The 22,100-nt window shown below is 37.9% G+C and overlaps 2 protein-coding genes across 2 annotated transcripts in view; one reads left to right on the top strand and one right to left on the bottom strand.

Moving 5' to 3' along the window:
- LRRTM3 (leucine rich repeat transmembrane neuronal 3) overlaps positions 1-370 on the bottom strand; it is a 195,227-nt gene extending 194,857 nt beyond the window's left edge. The window contains exon 1 of the mRNA XM_065919866.1: positions 275-370. Coding sequence (XP_065775938.1) covers positions 275-278 — 4 coding nt within the window. The 5' untranslated portion in view covers positions 279-370. The remainder of the gene's footprint in view (positions 1-274) is intronic.
- CTNNA3 (catenin alpha 3) overlaps positions 1-22,100 on the top strand; it is a 1,724,101-nt gene that overhangs the window by 707,081 nt on the left and 994,920 nt on the right. The window lies entirely within an intron of this gene.

The raw sequence follows: 22,100 nt of genomic DNA, 5'->3' as shown, positions 1-22,100 counted from the left end.
AAATAAGCATACATTTTCTTTTTTAGAAATTTAAATGTACAGAACAATATTTAACATCAAATATCATCTCCTTATCATTTAAAGAGAATTGTCTTTAGGCTTATTTTTTTTAATAGTTAAGCAAGGAAACATGTTCACTAAGCAGTTGAATTTATAGTCTTAGAGCAGAGCAAGGTAATCTCTACAATAATTAAGGCAGAATTAATATACAGACTAGTGGATTTTTTTGTTTTTGTTTTTTTAAGAAGAAAAGAAGAAAAATGACAAAACATACCCATCCTTTGTATTGTTCAAAGGTCGTCCTTAGGTCTTTTGCTTTGGCTTAGGGGGCCACTTGCGTGACAGCCCCTGTCAGCTGCACTGTAGTGAGTCAGGGCTCGCTGACACCCAGGAAGAAAAATTGGACCCCTTGGGAGATGGACCGATTTTGGAACATTATTCTTTGCCAGCCACGCAGAACACTCCAAGAACAAATAAATCCCAACACCGCATTCGCAGCAAAACATCAAAATCTTCCTAGGTAATAGGATCTTCATGGATATTACGTTTTTGCATCTTTACAGTTTTTTTTGGTGGGGGGGAGGTGGTGTAAAAAAAAAAAAAAAAAACTGGCTTCTACAATTTCTTCTTATCAGAAAGCAAGATGTATTCCTTCAGGCAACATGAGGCTACCTGAGCTGCCACATCTGTATTCCATAGCCCAGCATTTCTGGTGGCGAGCACCCAGTTCAGCCACAGAGCTGCGTTGGAGCCCAGAAGGCAGGAGAACCCTGTATCGCACACACGCTCAGCTCACTTCTGCAGACTGTCATTCTGAAAGCCGCTCAGACTGTTGCTTTGGTTTCAGTGAATGCAGTCTTATGTAAAGCTGCCCCCAGTGGTGAAGAACATTATGGGCATGTGCAGAAATGTCTCTCTTTTATCTTGCAAATGAGCAGGCTCTCTGCTGGAAAATGAATGATTCTTTTGGGTGGCTCAATAGGAACTGAATGGTCACCGTAATCAATAACTAGCAACATTTTCTGTAATTTCCAAGTCTTGTTTTACAATTTGGCAATGTCTTTATTGTCTGCATCCACTTAATCGCTAAACATGTACTGCCCAGAGTTTTTCTGGAGCTTGACATGAAGTTCACAGACCGAATGTCAATTTTTCTTAACCTCAACGTAGGCTTGGACTGAAATTTATAAAATGAATTATTGAGCTTTTCACAGAGAAGCATTAACTGGCTGCCCATTTGACCTCTTGGAGTCACAATGATTATATTATACAAGATGTCTCAGGATGCTAGCACACATACATTTTGGAACAGAGAGGATAACTAATGACATATAAAGTAATGTGTCCTATAACCTTTCTGGTTTTCCCACAAAAGACATAATTGCTTTAATTGCTTTTGGTTTGTTGTTTTTCTTGCTGTCATTTGATCTTTTTTTTTTTTTTTTTTTTGATTAGAAGAGAAATAAACCCTGTTTAGTGTGAGTACAAGAATCAAGAGAGCATTTGGTTCAGTTTGTTGATACTGCTGGTGTTTATTACACTAATATTTATTGAGCCATTTCTAAGGTAACACTTCAATGGGCTATCTTATTCTATCTGTAAACAATATTATGATGTAGATCCCATTATACCCTTCATTTTAAAGATGAGGAGACTGAGACTGGGAAAGGTACCTTGCTCAAGGTCATATAGTAAGTGGTAGGATTGAGATTCAGAACCATATCTCTTTTATACTTGAACCTCTAACCACTAGATGATCCTGTTTGAATAGCATTGTTATCTTCATTTTAACATGAGTCAAATGAGAATTAGCCTGATTAAGTCATTTTGGCAAAGAAGCTGTACTAAAATAAAATTCTCGATTTCTAGAACAGGTTTGCATGAACTTCTTTGATATACGTCTTCTAATAAGTATTCTAAAAACTAAAGAGGAAAGGCCTAGTCTAGTGATTAAGAGGATGAATTTTGCACCTAGGTTAAATCCTGACTGTATTTTATCAGCTCTGTAACGTTGACTGTGTTTCTCATCTTCTCTTTGCATTAGTTTCGTCTTCTACAAAATGGGCATCATAACAAAATTCTATTTAATAGAGAATTTGAGAATTAAGTCATCTCCATATCTGTAGAGTATGAACATGACATAATCTTAGACTAGTATGTGGCACTTAATATACCTGTGTTAACTGTTATTTGAATAATATCAACTTTTCTATACTTGCTGATATTGCATGTTATTTAGTATTGAATAATGACTATCGTGACTGTCATTAACTCACAAAGAACTATTTCACTGAATGTTTTTTATATTGTTTATAATGGATTTCTGAGATGCTCTCAGTCTTGCCTTCTTTGATGAGAAGTATTTGTAAATCTCCATCATCTCAACTTTATCTTTAAAATTAATATTTAAAGTGGACCATAACTCATAATTAATGTTTGATTTTCCTCAACAGAGCAGAATATGGTTACATCTGCCCCACAGAGAAAACCATTTTGTTTAAAAATAAACGGTAATTTAATTTTTCTTTTTAAGTTTTCCTTGCTAGTCTTTGTTAGGTGAATTGGTTGTGGAAAATCATGGAAAGCTTTCATATTTTCAAAGGATGGGAGGCTCGGTAACAGCTGTGATAAACAAAAGGGGCCGCCTAGGTTCAGTCAGATTTCTCATATAAGATGCCATTAATAGGAGGGTGCGTGCAGGCTGAGCCACTTCAGTCATGTCTGACTCTTTGTGACTCTATGGACTGTAGCCCGCCAGGATCCTCTGTCCACAAGATTCTCCAGGAGTGAGTTGCCATTCCTTCCTCCAGGGCATCTTCCTGACCCAGGGATCGAACATGTGTCTCTTATGTCTCCTGCATTGGCAAGTAGATTCTTTGCCACTGGTGTCACTTGGGAAGTGTTTCCTCCCAAATTATTATGCTATGAATTTACATAAATCCCCCAGAGAGCTTGTTAAAAAGGTAAATTTCCCAATCCCTCCCCCAAGATTTTGATTCAAGGAGACAGAAGGGGCTACATTTATCAGCAGACTCTGATGGACAGCTAGGTTTAAGAAACACACTGTAAAGAAATAAATAAAAATAATAAATTTTCTCCTAGTAGGAAGTGAGGACATATAAAACTATGATATTGTGATATAAGTTCTGTGAGGACAAAAATAAAGTTTTATCTGCTTTGGTTTTCCTAAAAACTGCTGCAGCACTTGGCACATTTTAGATGCTCAATAAATATTTACTGAACAGACACATTTTTATGAGGGTCAGAGTACATTTGATGTAGGATAAACTGGTTATGTAATGCTAGTCTTGTATACATAGAATTGATCTCTGCAAAATTCCTCTGCCAGTGAGATTGGGTGCAATTTTGGAGAGAGTGTTCTTTAAAAATGTGTGTGAAAAGGCAAGAAATTGGGAAGTGGAAATACTCAGATGGTCAGCATGTGATCTCACTTTTGATGTAGACATCTCTTGTCTTTATAGTTAAACTGTACATTTTTTGAGAATAGTAAATATAGGTTTGAATATTCCCTTTGGCATTTTACACCTTTTATCATCTAACATCCCAAATAGGGCTTGACAATTTGTATCTATTAAGAAAGACTAAAGAGAATACTATTTATAACTCCTCTATCATCCCTATTGCTTGAAGGGCTCAGATTTTTCTCTTCACCATCCCTGCTTCTCTTTGGGAAGCAATCATTGCCATGTCTGTTTTCCCAACAACTGCAGAAGGCTGCTCTAGGATGACTGGAGGTCCCAACAACTTTATGTTTTTATTCTTCTTTCATTCTATGACAGAAGCACAGGTGAGCCTGCTGAGAATGTAGTTTGCTTACTTTACTTTTCCTGGGATAAATCTTGGATCAATATGGTGAATGACACTTGCTGTGTGTTATACACCGTGCCATTAGCAGACGTTTTTCTGGTATCTTGGCTTCTGATCTTGCCTTGCTCCATAGTTCTGACTTTACAGTCACCTTTTGGATCTCAAAGTTGATTTTTTTCTCTTAATGCTGACTATTGATCTCTTCTTCAACAGTAATCAGTAGTCATTCTCGAACTGGGTCTGACTCCAGGTTCTCTGGGTGCCTCTTACTTTGGCACTAATCCTTCAGCCAGTATCACCACCAGGTCTCTCCTGGTTCATGGTAATGAAGTGCTTGAAGAGGGAAGACCATCCATGAGGCTGGTAGAGAAATCCAAAATTAAAATAGTGAAATGCTAAACCAGACTAAAAACTTGAGACTACGGAAATCACTCCAAAGACATAGTGTCTTTCTCAAAAGAAAAATTCCTCAAAAGAAAAAATTTTCTTTCTCAAAAGAAAAATAAAACCTTATATTCAAAAAGATTTTACTAATCTGCTGGTTACTTTTTAAAGTTTATTCTCCTTCTACTTGTTGACTACTGCAAGATGATAATTTCTTATTTGCCTTTCAAAATAAGCAAAATTATACTACACTATGTATTTAGCAAATTCATTTGCATTTAAAACCATATACAGAACAAACTATAAACTACCTGACAAATTAAATTTCCCCAATGAATCTAGGGCCTTAATGATTTATATACTTATGGAATATAGTGTCATGTATCTAAAGACTTTTTTATTGCACTTATAGTACTTCAAAAAGCTTAACACATTTTGTTTAAATTGGGCAAATAAATCCAATCTTGGTTATATAATGCCAGATTTCAGTCTAATATGAAACTGAATTGCCAAATATAAACTTAGAAAATAATTTAAAGTGGATATTGTGCTTATGCTGCTGTGTTCAGTCATGTCTGACTCTCTGCAACCCCATGGACTGTAGCCCACCAGGCTCCTCTGTCCATGAAATTTTCCCAGGCAAGAATACTGCAGTTTGTTGTCATTTCCTCCTCCAGGAGATCTTTCCGACCAGGGATCAGACCCACGTCTCTTGTGTCTTCTGCGTTGCTAGGTTGGCTAGCGCCACTTGAGAAGCCCAAAGTGGATATACTGATGTCTAAACAATGGGTAGGTCTCAGAGATTACATTTATTTAACAGTTTGGGTAACCACTATGTCCTAGACACTGTTCCGGACACTTAGAGTACATTAGTGTACAAAGCAGATATCTAAGCTTACATTCTGAAGGAGTAAGATGAACAATAAAAATAAGACAAATAATAAAAGTAGTATATTATTGGGCTTCCCTGGTAGCTCAGTGGTAAAGAATCTACCTGCCAATGCAGGAGACACATGTTCAATCCCTGGGTTGGGAAGACCCCCTGAAAAGGAAATGGCAATGCACTCTAGTATTCTTGCCTGGAAAATCCCAAGGACAGAGGAGCCTGGTGGGTTATAGTTCATGGGGTCTCAAAGCGTTGAACATGACTTAGTGACTAAAGGGCAACAATTATAGAAAAAAGAAAAGTAAAAAAGACAGTGAAGATTAGGAGTGGAAGGATGAGGTAGATTTCAGCTAAAATAGGATGGTTAGGCCCACTAAGAAAGTGCCTTGAGCAAGCCTTGAAGAAGATAAGGTTTTTAACTTTAAATACACTTATGGGGAGTGGCCAGTGCAAAGGCACTCAGGTGGGAGCAGATAATGTGTTCAATGAATAGCAGAGGCCAATCAGTCTAGAGTGTAAATAGCATGGGAGAAAGTAGCTGGAGATGAACTCAGAGAGGAAATAGACTGTAAAGGGACAAGAGTAGAAGCAGGGAAGCCAGTAAGGGAGGATATTATACCCATCAGGAGAGAGATGATAGTGACTTGGACCAGGATGGTATTGTTACAGAGGGTGTGTGTGGTGTCTGGCTGCTTGCAGCCCAAAAAGCATATAAAGAGGCCAAGTTGGTGGAAAGGAAATTTGCTTTATTTAAGATGCTGGCAACTGGATGGGAGAATAGTGGACATCAGTTCAAAGGCCAACTCCCCCCACACATGCACTGTGACAAGCAGGGGGTGAGAGCTTTTATAGGTGGATGAGGGGGAGCTACATGCAGAAATAGCACAGTTATCTCTAACAGTCATCTTCAAATCGGTCATCATTGGTCTGACCAGCATCATTTTGGTTGCTTTAGGTTCAGTTAATCTTCAGTTCCAGGGTCCATTTGTTTCCATTTCTTTGCGGCCAGTTCTTAGAATTGTGGCAGCTCATGTCCTGGGTATAGTCTGGTCATCTTGGAGTTAACTGCTCCACCTGGTGTTCTAGTATCTATAAGACAGCTCACAGGATATGGCTTAGAATATTATCTATAGCCCTTGAGAAAGAACTAAAGGTCCTTGACTATACTTAATGACTACATTATTATTATTTAGTCTCCTTTGACGGTTTTTCTTTGTTTTTGCATTTCTCACTTCTCTGATTAATTCTTTGACTAAAGTTTCCCACAGACAAAAGGCAGGCAGAGGACATAGTAGGGGGCAGGGACTATAGGATCCTGCTCTGATTCAGCATCAGTGAAAGTGGTGAGGATTGATTAGATCCTAGACTTTTATTGAGGTAAAACCAGTGGAGATTTCTAATGGATTAGAAATTGAGGTATGGGATAAATAGAGAAATTAAAGATGACTTCTAGTTTTATGGGCTGAGCAACTGGAGGGATAGTAAAACCATCAACTGCTTCTATAGGTCAAGTTTGGGGAATAACATCAAGAGTTCAACTCATTTGAATTATGTTTGAATTTGGCCCTCATTTTTTGTGAGACTTTAATTTTTGCAGCATGTTCTTGATATTAGGCCTCAAAACACAGTGATGTATTTTGCAATATTTTGTAAAATGATTAGCAAAATTAGGCATTAAACAATAGCAACATGGATTTCTATTTAGACGTCCTAGACAGTGGCAACATCCTTGCAAATAGTCTTGAAGGGCATGGAACCAGAAGCTTTGATGAAAATTAAAAATTATATAAAGGCCAGATATGATACCATTTGGACTTAAAGTTTTAGAAAGTAAATTTGGTGAATCTGAAAGGTTTTTCTAAAATAATTTAGAGAATGACATATGCTTTTTATTGCATATGCCGGTTGACATTTGGAATTTGGAATTGATTCTGGCCAGTCTTCTTAGGGTCTCAGTTTGCTTATCTACAAAATAGGACTCATAAAACCTGTGCTATGAATCTCTAAAGCTTTTATTTAGGATCAGTTTCCATAATTTACATGTAAATACATTGTAGGCCCTAAAGTGCTATAAAATATTTCTGAAATCTGAGTACCTATGAGAAAATTAATTTTTCTTTGAGTTTCATCTAGGTTCTCTGTTCATCAGCATACAGTGGAACAACATGTATTCAGGGTCACTAACACGACCAAGGGCTTTCCAGGTGGTGCCGTGGTATAGAACTCACCCGCCAGTGTGGGATCATAAGAGACATGGGTTCAATCCCTGGACGGGGCAGACCCCCTGCAGGAGGGCACGGCAACCCATTCCCGTATTCTTGCCTGGAGAATCCCCATGGACAGAGGAGCCTGGCGGGCTACAGCCCGTGTAGTCACCAAGAATTGGACATGACTAAAGCATCTTAGCACACACATAACATGACCAAGGGCTGAGTTAGAATTTAGCAATATTATAAAAAATCCTCAGTACTCCCTTTCTGCTATGATTTTTAATACCATAGCCATTTAATATACAGCATGAATCATTGACACTCTGTGTTCTAACTCATAAAGTGCTTTCACCAAGAAGTGCATGTAATCTAGATGTTGAAAAGAGCTTCATGTTTTTGACTTGGTTACCATATCATGTAATAAGATGGTCAAAATGCTAACATAGATACTTCCAGCTATGAAAATTTTATTTTCTTCATTTCTAGTTGGTAGAATACTCGTATGCATTTGTACATTTTATAACTATATTCTGCTCATCCATCGAGGTAGTAACATGTTTCTGAAATATCCTTGGTTTCCATCTGCTTGCTTCAAGGGCTCCATTAAAAACTATGTCTGGTCACATATGGTGATGAGTGGATATCTCTGACTTAGATAAATGGATGAAGACATTTCCAGGTCTGACCGTTAAAATGGTTTCTCAGTGTTTTTTTGGAAAGAGGCAAATTAAGTGAATGAGACCTACAAGAATATATAACACATCTGCCTATCCCTCACTTAAATAAATAAACATAATAAAGATACATTTATGTTACAGCATCAATCTATACTCTCAGGTTTTATTGCTTTACTTACTGTTAGTTTGCATAGAAGTAGCACTAAAGATAAAACTGAGGATAGAGACAAATAACAAATTCTTAGAGTGCAACAATTATTGGTTAACTTCTGATGATGAAAGACTGCATGTGTACGTTAGTCCCTCAGTCATGTTTGATTCTTTGTGACCTCATGGACTGCAGCCACCAGGCTTCTCTGTCTATGGGAGTCTCCAGGCAAGAATACTAGAGTGGGTTGCCATTCCCTTCTCCTGGGGATCTTCCCAACCCAGGGATCAAACCCTGGTCTCCTTCATTGCAGTCAGATTCTTTACCATCTGAGCCACTAGGGAAGACTTCTGAAGATAAAAAGACCACATGAATTTAAGGATACAGTTGCTACTATTTTTTTAGTGGATATTTTAAAACATACACAATATAGAGAGCATACTATAATAAACATTAACAGTTATCAATATTTTGTTAATTGTGTTCCATCTATCCCCATCTCCCTTCATACATACCCACACATTCACACTTTTCTTTTTTCTTTCTGGAGTGTTTTAAAAAGCAAAGCTCAGAAATCATGTTATTTTACATGTATATTTATATATTTCAGTATGTAATTCTAACCAATAAAAAAATTTAATTTAACCATCTAGTATTACTATACCTAACATATTTAACTGGAGAAGGCAATGGCAGCCCACTCCAGTACTCTTACCTGGAAAATCCCATGGATGGAGGAGCCTGGTGGGCTGCAGTCCATGGGCTTGCTAAGAATCAGACACGACTGAGCGACTTCACTGTCACTTTTCACTTTCATGCACTGGAGAAGGAAATGGCAACCCACTCCAGTATTCTTGCCTGGAGAATCCCAGGGATGGGGGAGCCTGGTGGTCTACCGTCTATGGGGTCGCATAGAGTCGGACACGACTGAAGTGACTTAGCAGCAGCAGCAACATATTTAACAGTAAGTTCTTAAAGTTGGTTTGTAGTCAAGACCTAAGTAAAGACCAAGTACTGCGTTTTGTTTTCATGTTTCTTAAGTTGTTTTAATTTTTTAATGTCATAGATTTATTGGGAGGTACCAGGTCACTTGGATTGTGGCTTGTTCCATGTTTTATATTAAATTGATTGCTTTCCCTATGTCATTTAACTTGTAAGGAGTAAGTTTTAATGACGTACATGTTGAGCAAGAGTCCACTCAACTAATTTAAGCAGGACATCCAGCCCCAAATTGATACTTGGGGTATTTATTCACTCTTGTTAGCAAATTTAACACTTGCAGAACTTAGGAATATATGAGGCTTAGAACTTGAAGGAAAGTATGTATTTCTATTTAGTGCAAATTCAGTAATTGATCAAATCACAAATTTGATGAAAATTAATGTTAAGGTATCATGAGCTTGAGTTGGTTTACCATTCATATTTACTAGTATTCCTGTTCTTCACTTTTTACTGTTCTTGCCTTTTTGTTGATAGTTATCAAAAACAGATATTTGATATTGTTCCTTGCTAAATAAACCTGCTAATTTTTGCATTAATATTGGGATAGTCTTCTAAAAGAGGCTCAAAAAGTTACTTTCAAGAGAGCAATCACCAAATTCAATTATAGTCATTTTTATTGAGAGAAATCAGTTTTCTAGCTTTTCATTTGGAACAAATTCCATGAAGGAACATGTGGCACCAGAGCTACAGTGTAAAATTTATGTCATATATATATTCCCAAACTTCTTATAATTTCTCACAATAGAGCAAAGATGTTTTAGAGTAACTATAAAAGTCTCTTAACCAAATTTTCACCTTAATACTTGATGCTTTACTTTGCATGCATTTATGGCTGTGCTCTGAATATCAAGTCAATACTGTTTAAATGATATAATAATAAACATTTTGCTATGTTTGCTTTAGGTATATTCTGATGTATGAGTTTTTTTTTTTTTTTTTTTTAAGAAAATGTTCTCTCTTAGTCCATGTGGGCTACTCTAACAGAAAATGATAGATTAGTGGCTGATAAACAACAGAAATGTATTTGTCACAGTTCTGGAGGCTGGAAACTCTATGATCAAGAGGTGTTCAGATTCCATGTCTGGTGAGGGCTTTCCTTCTGGTCCATAGATTGCCATCTTCTCTCTAAAACTTCACATAGCTCAAGTGGCAAGGGCTCTGATGGGCCTCTTTTATAGGGGCACGAATGCCACTCAGGGCTTCCCAGGTGGCTCAGTGGTAAAGAATCCTCCTGGCAATGCAGGAGTTGCAGGAGTTGCAGTTTTGATCCCTGGGTCAGGAAGATCCCTTGGAGAAGGAAATGGCAGTTTACCCCAGTATTCTTGCCTGGGAAATCCCATGGACAGAGAAGCCTGGAGGGCTGCAGTCCATGGGATCACAGGATTCAAACAGGACTGAGCACAGAAGCAGGAATCCCATTCACTATATCACCTCCCAAAGGCTCTACCTCCAAACACCGTCACTTTGGGGATTAGGTTTCAACTTGTGATTTGGTGGAGGTGGAACACAAACATACATTTTTGCACAATAGTAGATTTTCTATTGTACTTTTAAAGCATTATGTATAATGTTTTCAATAGGCACACTAGTGTATTTTAAAATTTGCCTTCCTGACAAATATATGAGCATTAAGAATTAAATCCCCAAGCCACCAGGTAGAGAAAGGTAATAGAAATATGGATTTGGATAAAACAGCATATATTTCATTGATTCTATTTTTGTTTCTGAAACAATGTCTAATTTTTAAAAAAATTTGCTGGAGACCTGAGAGGTTCCCTGGTGGCTCAGAGGATAAAGTGTCTGCCTGTAATGCGGGAGACCCCTGGGTTGGGAAGATCCCCTGGAGAAGGAAATGGCAACCCACTTCAGTGTTCTTGTCTGGAGAATCCCATGGACAGAGGAGCCTGGTGGGCTACAGCCCATGGGGTTGCAAAAAGTTGGACATGACTGAGCGACTTCACTAAGAGATTTTAAACATCTGATAGAAAAGAAATTCTGAAAAAAAATATAAAGGAAAGAAATTCTGTGTAAGTTTCGACAGTGTAGTAGCAGAGAATAGGAGCTGTGGGTCTTTATATTACACTAATACATTTCAGTCTATTTGGGGACTCTCTTGAACTAGGCTAGAGAACCCTTCTCTGTACTGTAAATGCTTAATCCTGATTGAAATGTACTTCTCTTAAGAGTGTGGGGAACGTTTAGGAATCTCCCGTGGTTCGCAGCAGAGCCCCCATGTGGCAAACTTGTGATTTAGGCAGAGGCTGACTGAGTCCCTGGAAGCAAATGCCATGCTTCTCTCATAAAAAATAACATTTCTTTATCTGGTGCTGGGGATGCAAGAGTGAGTAAGACCAAGCAATCTTTTACCATCAGAAGACTTGCATGTTAGTTGGCGAGATAGTAAAATATAAACATTATAGACACACATTGCAATGTCAGCTGGGCTTCCCAGGCGGCAATACTTGTAAAGAACCTGCCTGTCAATGAGGGAGACATAAGAGACTTGGGTTCGATCCTTGGATGGGGAAGATCCCCCGGAGTAGGTAATGACAACCTGCCCCAGTGTTCTTGCCTGGAGAAACCCATGGACAGGGGAGCCTGGCAGGCTACTGTCCATAAGGTCACTGACTTTATGACTGAAGTGACTTAGCATGTACACACACACACACACACACACACACACACACAGAAGGCAGCTCAGGTGACTCTATGTCCCCTCAGATGTAATCTCCCTTTGGGATTTTCATTGATTACCGTCAGCACCTTTGCAGTGTTACCGCTCCTTGGACGCTTCAGCCCGAGTAGACATAGTCTCTTTTCGGAGCAAGTGGCACAGGTGAAAAGTTAGATAATGTTTTAAGAATTTTTTTTTTAATTAAGAAATTTAGGTGGTAACACAATGGGAACAGCCATAGTAGCATGACTTATACAGTGAGACTTACACAGAGCGGCTTTCTGAGATCCAGTTTTCTGATTGGGGTTGGTGTCGGGAATATTTGCTCCAACAGATGTGACCCCACCCAGTCAAAGCCCGCTCAGGCCTCATCAGTCATATCTCATCCTGACACAGTAAGTCCACTGTTCAAACAGGAGTTTCACACACATCAGTAAAAGAGAAGCCTTTCCCCCGAGTACCTCCTTGCCTGGCCCTCAGTGATTTTCTTTCACATCCAATACTTGGTCCTCAGGTACCTATGGTGACCCAGTTCTTTCATATATTTTCTCCACTTATTGACAAGTGAATTATATGGTACTAGCTGATAATGGCTTATAGTATTAGCCTTCTCGGCATGTGCTGTGCTATGCTTAGTCGTTTAGTCATGTCTGATTGTTTGTGATTTTCTGGACTTCAGCTCACCAGGCTTCTTTGTCCATGGGGATTCTCCAAGCATGAACTGGAGTGGGTTTCCATGCCCTCCATCAGGGAATCTTCCCAACCCAGGTCTCCCACATTTGCAGGCAGATTATTTACCATCTCATCCACCAGGGAGGCCCAAGAGTACTGAAATGGGTGGCCTGGCCTTTTTCAGGGGATCTTCCCAAAGGAGGAGTCGAAACAGGATCTTTTGCATTGTGGGTGGATTCTTTACCAGCTGAGTGAGCTACCAGGGAAGCCCAGCCTTCCCAGTATACTTGAAATTTAATAGGTAACTCTGAGAAGTGGAACATATTAAAGTATCAGAGAACTAAATTTTTTGTATATAGTTTGAAAAGCAAATATAAGAAGAGATTTGTATTAAAAGTACCCATACTTGCTTTTCTTTCTCAGCTTCTTCACCAATTCCTTTTTTAGATTCAGTCACTTTATTTTAGCTATCATTTCCTTCTCATAGTATTTCTGAATTTTGTTGAGATTTCCATTTCTTGCTACTGTAACTGAAGAGGTAGTATCATCTTCTCTCTTACTTTCTTACTTCCTATGTTAACATAGTATTCAATAAATGGACAGTATTTAATTTAGGATGACTAGGTAAGCAATGCCACTGTTGGATTAAGTGGTATACTCGGTAGTGCTTCTTTTCTCTTTCAACTTCTTATTTTTCTTAAAGTTAAGAATTGTCTCTATTCTCTCTCCCTCGAGACCCCCTAATTTACTTTGTTTTGTCTGTTCTTAGAATTAGTTTTTTCCCAGTAGTTGAAAAGATTTGTCGAGTGCTTAGTTTTTCCAAATAGTCATTTCAGATAATTCCTCCCCTCTGCAGCACTCTATTTTTCTCTTCCCCAATATCTAGTTATAGCTGTTAACCTAGCCCTCTCTTCACCATTCTCCAACTGTGATATCCCCTGTTCTGGGATCCTATGTATTCCTTGTGTCATTTTGTTGAAATATATCCGCTAGTAGATTCCTAAGAGGGTGCATGTGGAAGAAAAATCATGTCTGAAATTTTTTAAAATTTATCTTTACTGATTAATAGCTTGGCTGCATACGTAATTCATGTACATAATATTTACAATTGGAAACCACTTTCTCAGAATCTTTAAACCATTGCTGCACTGTCTTCTCACACCCACTCTTGCTGCTGAGAATCAGATGTTATTCAGATTCCCCCTCCTTTGTGTATAGTCTATTGTTTACTTTGGAAGCTTTTGTGGAATATTATTTTCCTTGCTATTTGAAAATTAAGTAAGAATATATCTTTGTTTGGTCCTTTTTTCATCCATCGTACTGGGTATTCAGTCGGTCTATAAATCTGGAGACTTGTGTCCTTCAGTTCTGTAAAATTATGTCTTCTTTTTAAACTACCTCTCTACCCATTTTCTCTCTTCTCTCTGTTTCTTTCTCTTTGGAACTTTTATTGTGCAGATTTTGAACTTCTTGAATTGATACTTTGGCTTTTCTTTCCTATTTCGTATCTCTTTATCTTTCTGTCTTTGTTTCAGGTGATTTCCTCAGTTTTATGTTACAATATTTAACTTATTAGTTTATTAAAAATTTAGATTAGGTGTCAGCAAATGATGGCACAATTAAATCCAGCAATGATGCTACTGGGTCAGGGGTGTAAATAAAGTTAAGTCTCTGTAAATAAAGGAACACATTCATGTTCGTTTATTTACAGATTGTCTATGGATGCTTTCACCCTGCAATGACAGAGTTTAGAGACTGTTAAGTCCTGAAAGCTTACAATATTTACTATGAGTCCCTTTGTAGAAAAAGTTCTCTGATCCTCCCTCTTCTCCCAATTTAGGTGATCATACTTGTTATCTCCAAAACCTCTGTGTTGGTTCTCTTTTTTTGCTTTCTGAATATCATAATGTTTTATTCTATTTAACATGTTTTGTTTTACATGATGTTTTATCCTACATCTCTTCTCATCCTGAGGATACCACATGGAGTGTGTTAGTAGTATGCAGCTTGCCACTGTCCTCTGAGGTGACTTAGTCAGTTCATTTCAGTCTGTTTCATGATGGAAGCTTTTCTCACATGTTAAGTGTCTTGTGTGTTCATTCAGACCAATGAGTGAGGGAGGCACTAAAAACTGAGAGAAGGTCCCCTGTGTGCAGGCAAGCTTTTGGCTCTGGACTTTGTGGTAGTAAGATTTAATAGTAAGCTTGCCTTTTTCACTGAGGAAGGTCCAAATGAATGATTATATAGATTTGTTTCATTCAGAGAAGACCCCCAATCTCCTGCACTACAGCTGCAGGCTCCCAGGGTTCTAGGACAAAGCAGAAAATTTTATATTTTTATTTATTACAACTACTTGAAAATTTACACATTTTCAATATCTATAGATGTTTTTAATTTGCCTGAGCCCAAAAATTTCTAGGGCTTCCTCGAATGGCTCAGTCCATATAGATTCTGCATGTAATGCAGGAGACACAGAAGGCTTGGGTTCAATCCCTGGGTTGGGAGGATCCCCTGGAGGAAGAAACTGGCAACCCACTCTAGTATTCTTGCCTGAAAGACTCCATGGATAGAGGAGCCTGACAGACTACAGTCCAAAGTGTCGCAAGGAGTCAGACATGACTGAGCAACTAAGCAAGTACACAGACAATGTTTCCTTAAAATAATGAGTTTATAATTTTATAATTAAATGTAAATAATATTAATAGCATTTTATGTATGTTTTTTCAAAAGCCAACTGTAGTCTGAACTGAAATATAGATTTGTTTCACTTTTTTGTATAAAAATTTTGATTTCAGTTATTATTATCCCTTACACTTTAGAATGACTTTTCAAATTGAAAACCATATCATTTCAGTTCAGTCACTTAACTGTGTCTGACTCTCTGCGACCCCATGGACTGCACCACGCTAGGCCTCCCTGTCCATCACTAAATCATGGAGTTTACTCAAGCTCATCTCTTTTGAGTAGGCGATGCCATCCAACCATCTCATCCTCTGTCATCCCCTTCTCCTCCTGCCTTCAATCTTTCCCAACAGGGGCTTTTCCAATGAGTCAGCTATTCGCATCAGGTGGCCACAGTATTGGAGTTTCAGCTTCAACATCAGTCCTTCCAATGAATATTCGGGACCAATTTCCTTTAGGATGGACTGGTTGGATTTCCTCACAGTCCAAGGGACTCTCAAGAATCTTCTCCAACACCACAGTTCAAAAAACATCAATTCTTCTGTGCTCAGCTTTCTTTATACTCCAACTCTCACATCCATACATGACTACTGGAAAAACCATAGCCTTGACGAGGCGGGCCTTTGTTGGCAAAGTAATGTCTCTGCTTTTTAATATACTGTCTAGGTTGGTCATAACTTTTCTTCCAAGGAGTAAGCGTCTTTTTATTTCATGGCTGCAGTCACCATCTGCAGTGTTTTTGGAGCCCCCCAAAATAAATTCTACCATTGTTTTCACTGTTTCTCCATCTATATGCCATGAAGTGATGGGACCAGATGCCATGATCTTTGTTTTCTGAATGTTGAGCTTTAAGCCAACTTTTTCACTCTCCTCTTTCACTTTCATCAAGAGGCTCTTTAGTTCCTCTTCACTTTATTCCATAAGGGTGGTATCATCTGCACATATGAGGTTATTGATATTTCTCCCAGCAATCCTGATTCCACTTGTGCTTCATCCAGCCCAGCGTTTCTCATGATGTACTCTGCATATAAGTTAAATAAGCACAGTAACAATATACAGCCTTAATGTACTCCTTTTCCTATTTGGAACCAGTCTGTTGTTCTATGTCCAGCTCTAACTGTTGCTTCCTGAGAAAGTCCCTCAGTCACGTCTGACGCTTTGTGACCCCATGGACTATACAGTCCATGGATTCTCTGGACCAGAATACTGGAGTGGGAAGCCTTTCCCATCTCCAGGGGATCTTCCCAACCCAGAGATTGAATCCAGGCAGATTCCTTACCAGCTGAGCCACAAGGGAAACCTTGACATGAGCAGGTTGGTATAATCCCCAGACAGGGTTTCTGCCATAAGCCATGTGAAGTCACCATGGAGCCACAGATTAGGGCACAGCTCGTGGTTCACACTTGTACGTCTCTTTCAATCAGTCACACACACAAGCACACCATAGAGTTAATGAAGTACAGCAGAAAACGTGCTTGCCAGGAGAACAAAGAGCTAGAGCTCCAAGCGTCGTTACCTTGTCCTAAACAATCCTGAGTGAGCCCCCAAGATGAAAGGTTGTCACTATGATCCATGAAAGATGCTGGGATTCTTGGCCTCCAGAGGAGAGGAGTTTGATCCAGAGCCAATGACGAGGCTTGTACTCAGAGCATTTGTGTAATAAAGTTTGTTAAAGTATAAAAGAGATAGAGAAATCTTCTGACATAGACATCAGAAGGAGGCAGAAAGAAGGAATCAACTAGGCAACCATTTATTTATGATCCAAGTATGCAGTTTGTATCTCTGAGTAACAAAATGCAGGCTTCTATTCAAAAACTAGTAATAGGTATCACAGTCATATAAATCATTGATTTAATTCATTGGCTGAGTTTGAGACCAGACTTCTTCTTAAAGGCAATGGTCTACATTAATTCTATCTTTTTTTCTTTAGTATTTAGTTAAAATCATGAAAAGATTTTTGACTTGGTGTACATTGGTTTCAAACTTGCTGTTTTCCTACAGAGATTCTCTAGGTTTCTGCCTAGAGAAACCAAACAATTAAACATGTCACCTCATGTATTGGTCATTAGTCCTAATTCTTAATCTATGAAGATTTTCTATGGATACTTTTAAAAGGCTTGAGAGGTTTTACATAATTTAAGTGGCTTATATGCTTTGCGATTTACTCTTGGAAAATATTGCATTAAGTAATACCAAGTAATATTACCAAGTAATAATGATATAAAGGCTTAGAGAATCATAGAATTAGAAAGGATTTTGAGATTATTTTATTCAATACACATTTTGCATATCACAAAACTGAAACCCAGAGAGATAAGGTAATTAGCTTTATTGACATATGATATGGGTACTGAAACTGTGTGTGGAACTCAGATCCTTTGACTCTAATGTATTTTTTATACCATTCTGCCTTCTTTAAATCCAAACCAAAGTTGTTGTTTTTTTTACCTTTTGAAAAACAATAGCACTAATAGATAACATTTTACCTATTTTCATATAGATTTATCCAAACAACTAAGACTTAAAATTTGTTTTGTTAGAAGTGAAACATAGGTCTTAAACTATTCTTTGTTTCTTTTCCATTTTAAAAGCAATACATATTTATTATAAAACATAAGGATCATGGTTTCACTGTCCAAAGTTTAGCAATTATACACATTTTTTACTGACTTGAATTTAATGCATCACATTGGACAGGGAGGCCTGGCATGCTGTGCTTCATGGGGTTGCAAAGAGTCGGACATGACTGAGCCACTGAACTGAACTAATTCTTTGAAGTAAATGAAATAATTATTTCAAATTCCTTCTATTGTTGGGAATTTAGTTTATAGAACAATCTTTATTGATGAATCACTCCAGTTCAGCTTCCCTTAAGTCACTGAAATGTGTAAATTATTGGCTCTACAAAGGAAAGAAATCACTGATATTCTAATACACAGTCTGTCTCCTATATGGTTGACATTATCTTTTAAATAGCAAGTTATCCCATGTCAAAGGAAAAGATAAATATAAAAGAATTATTACTTTCTTCTCCTAAGATTTGGTGAGTTTTCAGTGGAATGACCCAAAGGTTAAGTCCAGAATGCTCTTACTGCTTCCCTAAAACACTACCACCAATCTGGTTGTGCTGTGGTTTTGCTTAAATCCCTTGAGAAGCTCACTGTCACCTCTGGTTAAACATGACATACCTCATGACACACGTTGCTTCTGTTTTGATTCTTTTTGTTGTTGGATAAAGTCAAACATCAGCCATCAAGAAAAACAGGGACCTTATTGGAGAAGGAGTTGTAGCTTCATTTTAGTGCCTTGCACTTTGCTGTTCTCCATTTGTCTTACTGTCCTGCATTCACGTCTGTTCTGCCTCAAAGCTCCAGTTTATTCGTGGTTTTTGCTTCCTGTGGAGTTTGCTTGCCACAACATCTTCAGTGCCTACACACTACCTCATGACTCAGCTTTACTTCATGTCAGCTCATTCTTTCAATGCTTTTCAGTTTAAAATTCTAGAGAAAGCAAATCTGAAATGCCATCTGACTTCTGAGTTGGTTCTTGAATAAGGTGATCACCCTGAGTCTAATCAGATATGATGGAGGGTTGAGAGTCATGGTGAGGTGGACAGAATCATGGTGTACAAAACTTGGCAGGTGCTTCAGATGGGGCCTATTGCAGTTATGAAGTATGGTGGATGAAACCTGATTTAAAGATCCTTCGCTATCTGGTCCAAAGCTACCCTTTTGCCATTATTTCCGCTGACTATACGATATGCTATGCAGCCCACAATCCAGTCGCATCAAAATATTTATCATTCTCTGAACAAGTCATGTTCTATCATGGCTTACTTCACTGTATACCCTGTTCTAATACAAATATCCTTCCTGCCCCCATTGTCCATTAGGTGAAATTGTCTGTTACATCAAATGTATTCTCTATACAGTCTCTTCTAGGGATTTTGGTTGACTCACTCATAGGCACTTTTGGGTTATATTACATATACATATGAAATACAAATACATTGTACTGTGTTTGCTTATATGTAAAATTTCCCAACAAAATAGCCTTTAAAGTCAGGGATGATGGAATATTATTCATCTTCAAATATCTACTATTGACACATAATGCATATTCAATATGTGTTAGAAGAAAAGAAAAAAATCAAAGTGATACAATGGGAGATACTCCTATCATAGTCAAGAGTCCCTGGAAGGAGTACTGTAGCTGACTCACAGGTTGCCCAAGATACACTGAAGTATAAGGGCAGTGTATGTGCCAAGAATGACAAGCGCTCAACTTTAGAGTCAATGAGCCAGAATACTGGTTTATTTTTCACCATTTGCAATCTCTATTCAACTAAAAAGTGTTGCAGATGGATTTTTATTGCTCCTTCATTCTCCTCCAACCTGAGAAATTTTACTCTGAGGGCACTTTCATTTGTGTCTGAAGCAGTGTCCTTGTATTCACAGAAAAACAACTCCTTATTTGGGGTTGTTTGTCAACATGTGCAGGAACAATCTGGGGGCAAACCCCTTATCTGGGTCTGTTTGCTCCTCTGTTCCTTACCCATAGTATGACCTCAGGGGGCATTTTTTGCCTTAAGTGGGCTTTCATCAGGGAGTTTACTGGATTAACTGTAACTTCCAAAAAGTGTGCCCAGGGTGTCAAGAAATCTAGCTTTAGAAGCCAGCTTGAAGAAACCTGACCTAAAGGACTGGTGGTGATCTGGTCCTTATTTGTCTATTTTGTGTCAGTTCCCAATTCTAGGTGTTGGAGGGAGAATTCAGGGGAAAGAAAAGACATGTTTCTATACTCACATTATTTACAATCCAGAATGGCATAAAGATGAGACACTTGTTACAGTGTGGGTAGTGAGTGCTATCATGAAAAAAGACCAGGGTGCTATGTGACTTCATAGGATTGACAGCTATCCAGACCCAAATTGCAGAAGCGAGAATTGAATTCAGTTCTAGCAAAGGAAACTTATGGTGATAAAAGTGCGTGATTTTACAATAATTAGCTATTAATACATCTAGCCAGAGCAGTATTCAGAACACTTCCTTGTTTTGTAAATTCTCAGTTATATTCAGTAGAGATGGTTTGAAATTTAATCTAACCATGCAATTTAACCTAGTAGTATTCAACATGACCAGTGCCTCTTAGTGAATACCTTTAATATATTGGTCAGTGAGAAACCAGGTGAGTATTATTTGTCAGTATCTTTAAAATTTTATTTTAAGGCATCTTTGATAGCCTGCACCACCCTTTCATCCTAAACATTCTTTAAAACAGATGAGGTGCCGTGGTGACAGCTTGGATAAGATCCTTGTCCACAAATACTATAACTTGACTGAGACAAATGTGGACCCGTTGTCAGAAGTAATTGCGCCTGGCAGCTTGGATGCTGCAAAAAACTGGGATAGAGTCACATTGTCACCACAGAGGCTTGAGGTCGAAGCAAAAGCACTTAAAGTCATTGTGAGAAGCAGTATACTGAAGGGAAAAGTTTTTATCTTATAATGCAAAATCAATATGGAATCCTGATCCAATTTTTTTTTTGTCTTTTCCCATGGGAAAATTAGGTGTCTTAGACAGTTTATGCCAAGCAGCCTGCCATGTGGTATGCACTAACTTCCTTTAGACTTTTCAATATCAGAATCAATTTGAGGCCATCAGATAGAGCTTCTAGCCAAGGCTTTCAAGCAGACAATTCCCACATGTGCTGTGTGTAGTGAAGCCAATATAATGCCTTCTGGAATAAAAATGTAACTGTTCTATAAAATAGATCCTTATGCTAAAACACACACACGCACAGACATTGTGCTTATGTTTTCAGATTGGTTTCAAGATTTTTAATCAATGTCTGAGTTTTCTACACATCTACTTTGTAACAAGAGATAATCTGAGTTCATATTAATTTAATTTCATCTTATTTCATAAGCCTGAAAATAAGAATCAAGAAAACCTTTTCTTAACTGATTTGGCAGTAGTGGCACACATATTTTAATATGTGTTAGGGATAGATACTGTCAACTATTAGAAATTGATGGTGTCCTCTGAATTACAGTTGGTGGTATGATCAGTTGAGAACTTCAATCATTGTACAAATTCATCAGATATATTAATCTCAGAGTTCCCTATATGAGTTATATATGAGAGCTCCAACTTTGGCAGGAACATAATACACATTTCTGTTTGCTTTATGTGATAGAAAACCTCCCAAAATATGGATTTCAGGAAATAACTGCAACTTTCAGTTCAGTCCACAGCACATATAATGTACAAATTCTTTATGTGTTCATTATGGATTATCCACCTGAAGTGTCTAAGAAATAGATTAGATTAGATTGAAAATTAGATATCAACTTGAAAAATTAGTAGGACCAGAAAAACAACATAGTAACCAGAAAAAATGAAAAATAGATATACAAAAATAGTTGTTTCCTTTTTGTCTTCAAACAAATGATTGTTAGTAAAGCAGAAAAAAACAACTAAGAAAACAAAAATTCTTGCAAACTACATATCATCTCTGACTTACCTTAGGCAACGTACACAGCCTACCAAGGGAACAGAAACAAAAGTGGAATGATAAGAACAACAAAAATGCTACTGAGGAACAGAAAGGATAGGGATAATAGATTTCCAGACTGGAAGGCTGGACAGCCTAAATTAATCTGTGTATAAATTCAATGCTACATGATCAAAACCATAGCAGGAATTTTTGTGTTCAATTCTGTGCTTTTAAAATATTTTTCATTTTTAAGCATTCCAATTTGTAAATTTCCAAACAGACAAAAGTAGAGAGAAAAGGTAAAAAACTTTACTGTACTCATTACCCATGTTCAGTGGTCAACAATTATTATTAGCACATGACCAAGCTTTATACATTATCCTTACCACGTCACCTAATCGACTATTTTGTAGCAAATCCCAGACATCACACAATTCA

This window comes from Muntiacus reevesi, chromosome 2 (assembly GCF_963930625.1).
Source record: "Muntiacus reevesi chromosome 2, mMunRee1.1, whole genome shotgun sequence".
In the NCBI taxonomy this organism is placed as follows: Eukaryota; Metazoa; Chordata; class Mammalia; order Artiodactyla; family Cervidae; genus Muntiacus; species Muntiacus reevesi.
This window is presented reverse-complemented; position numbering and strand designations above follow the sequence as displayed.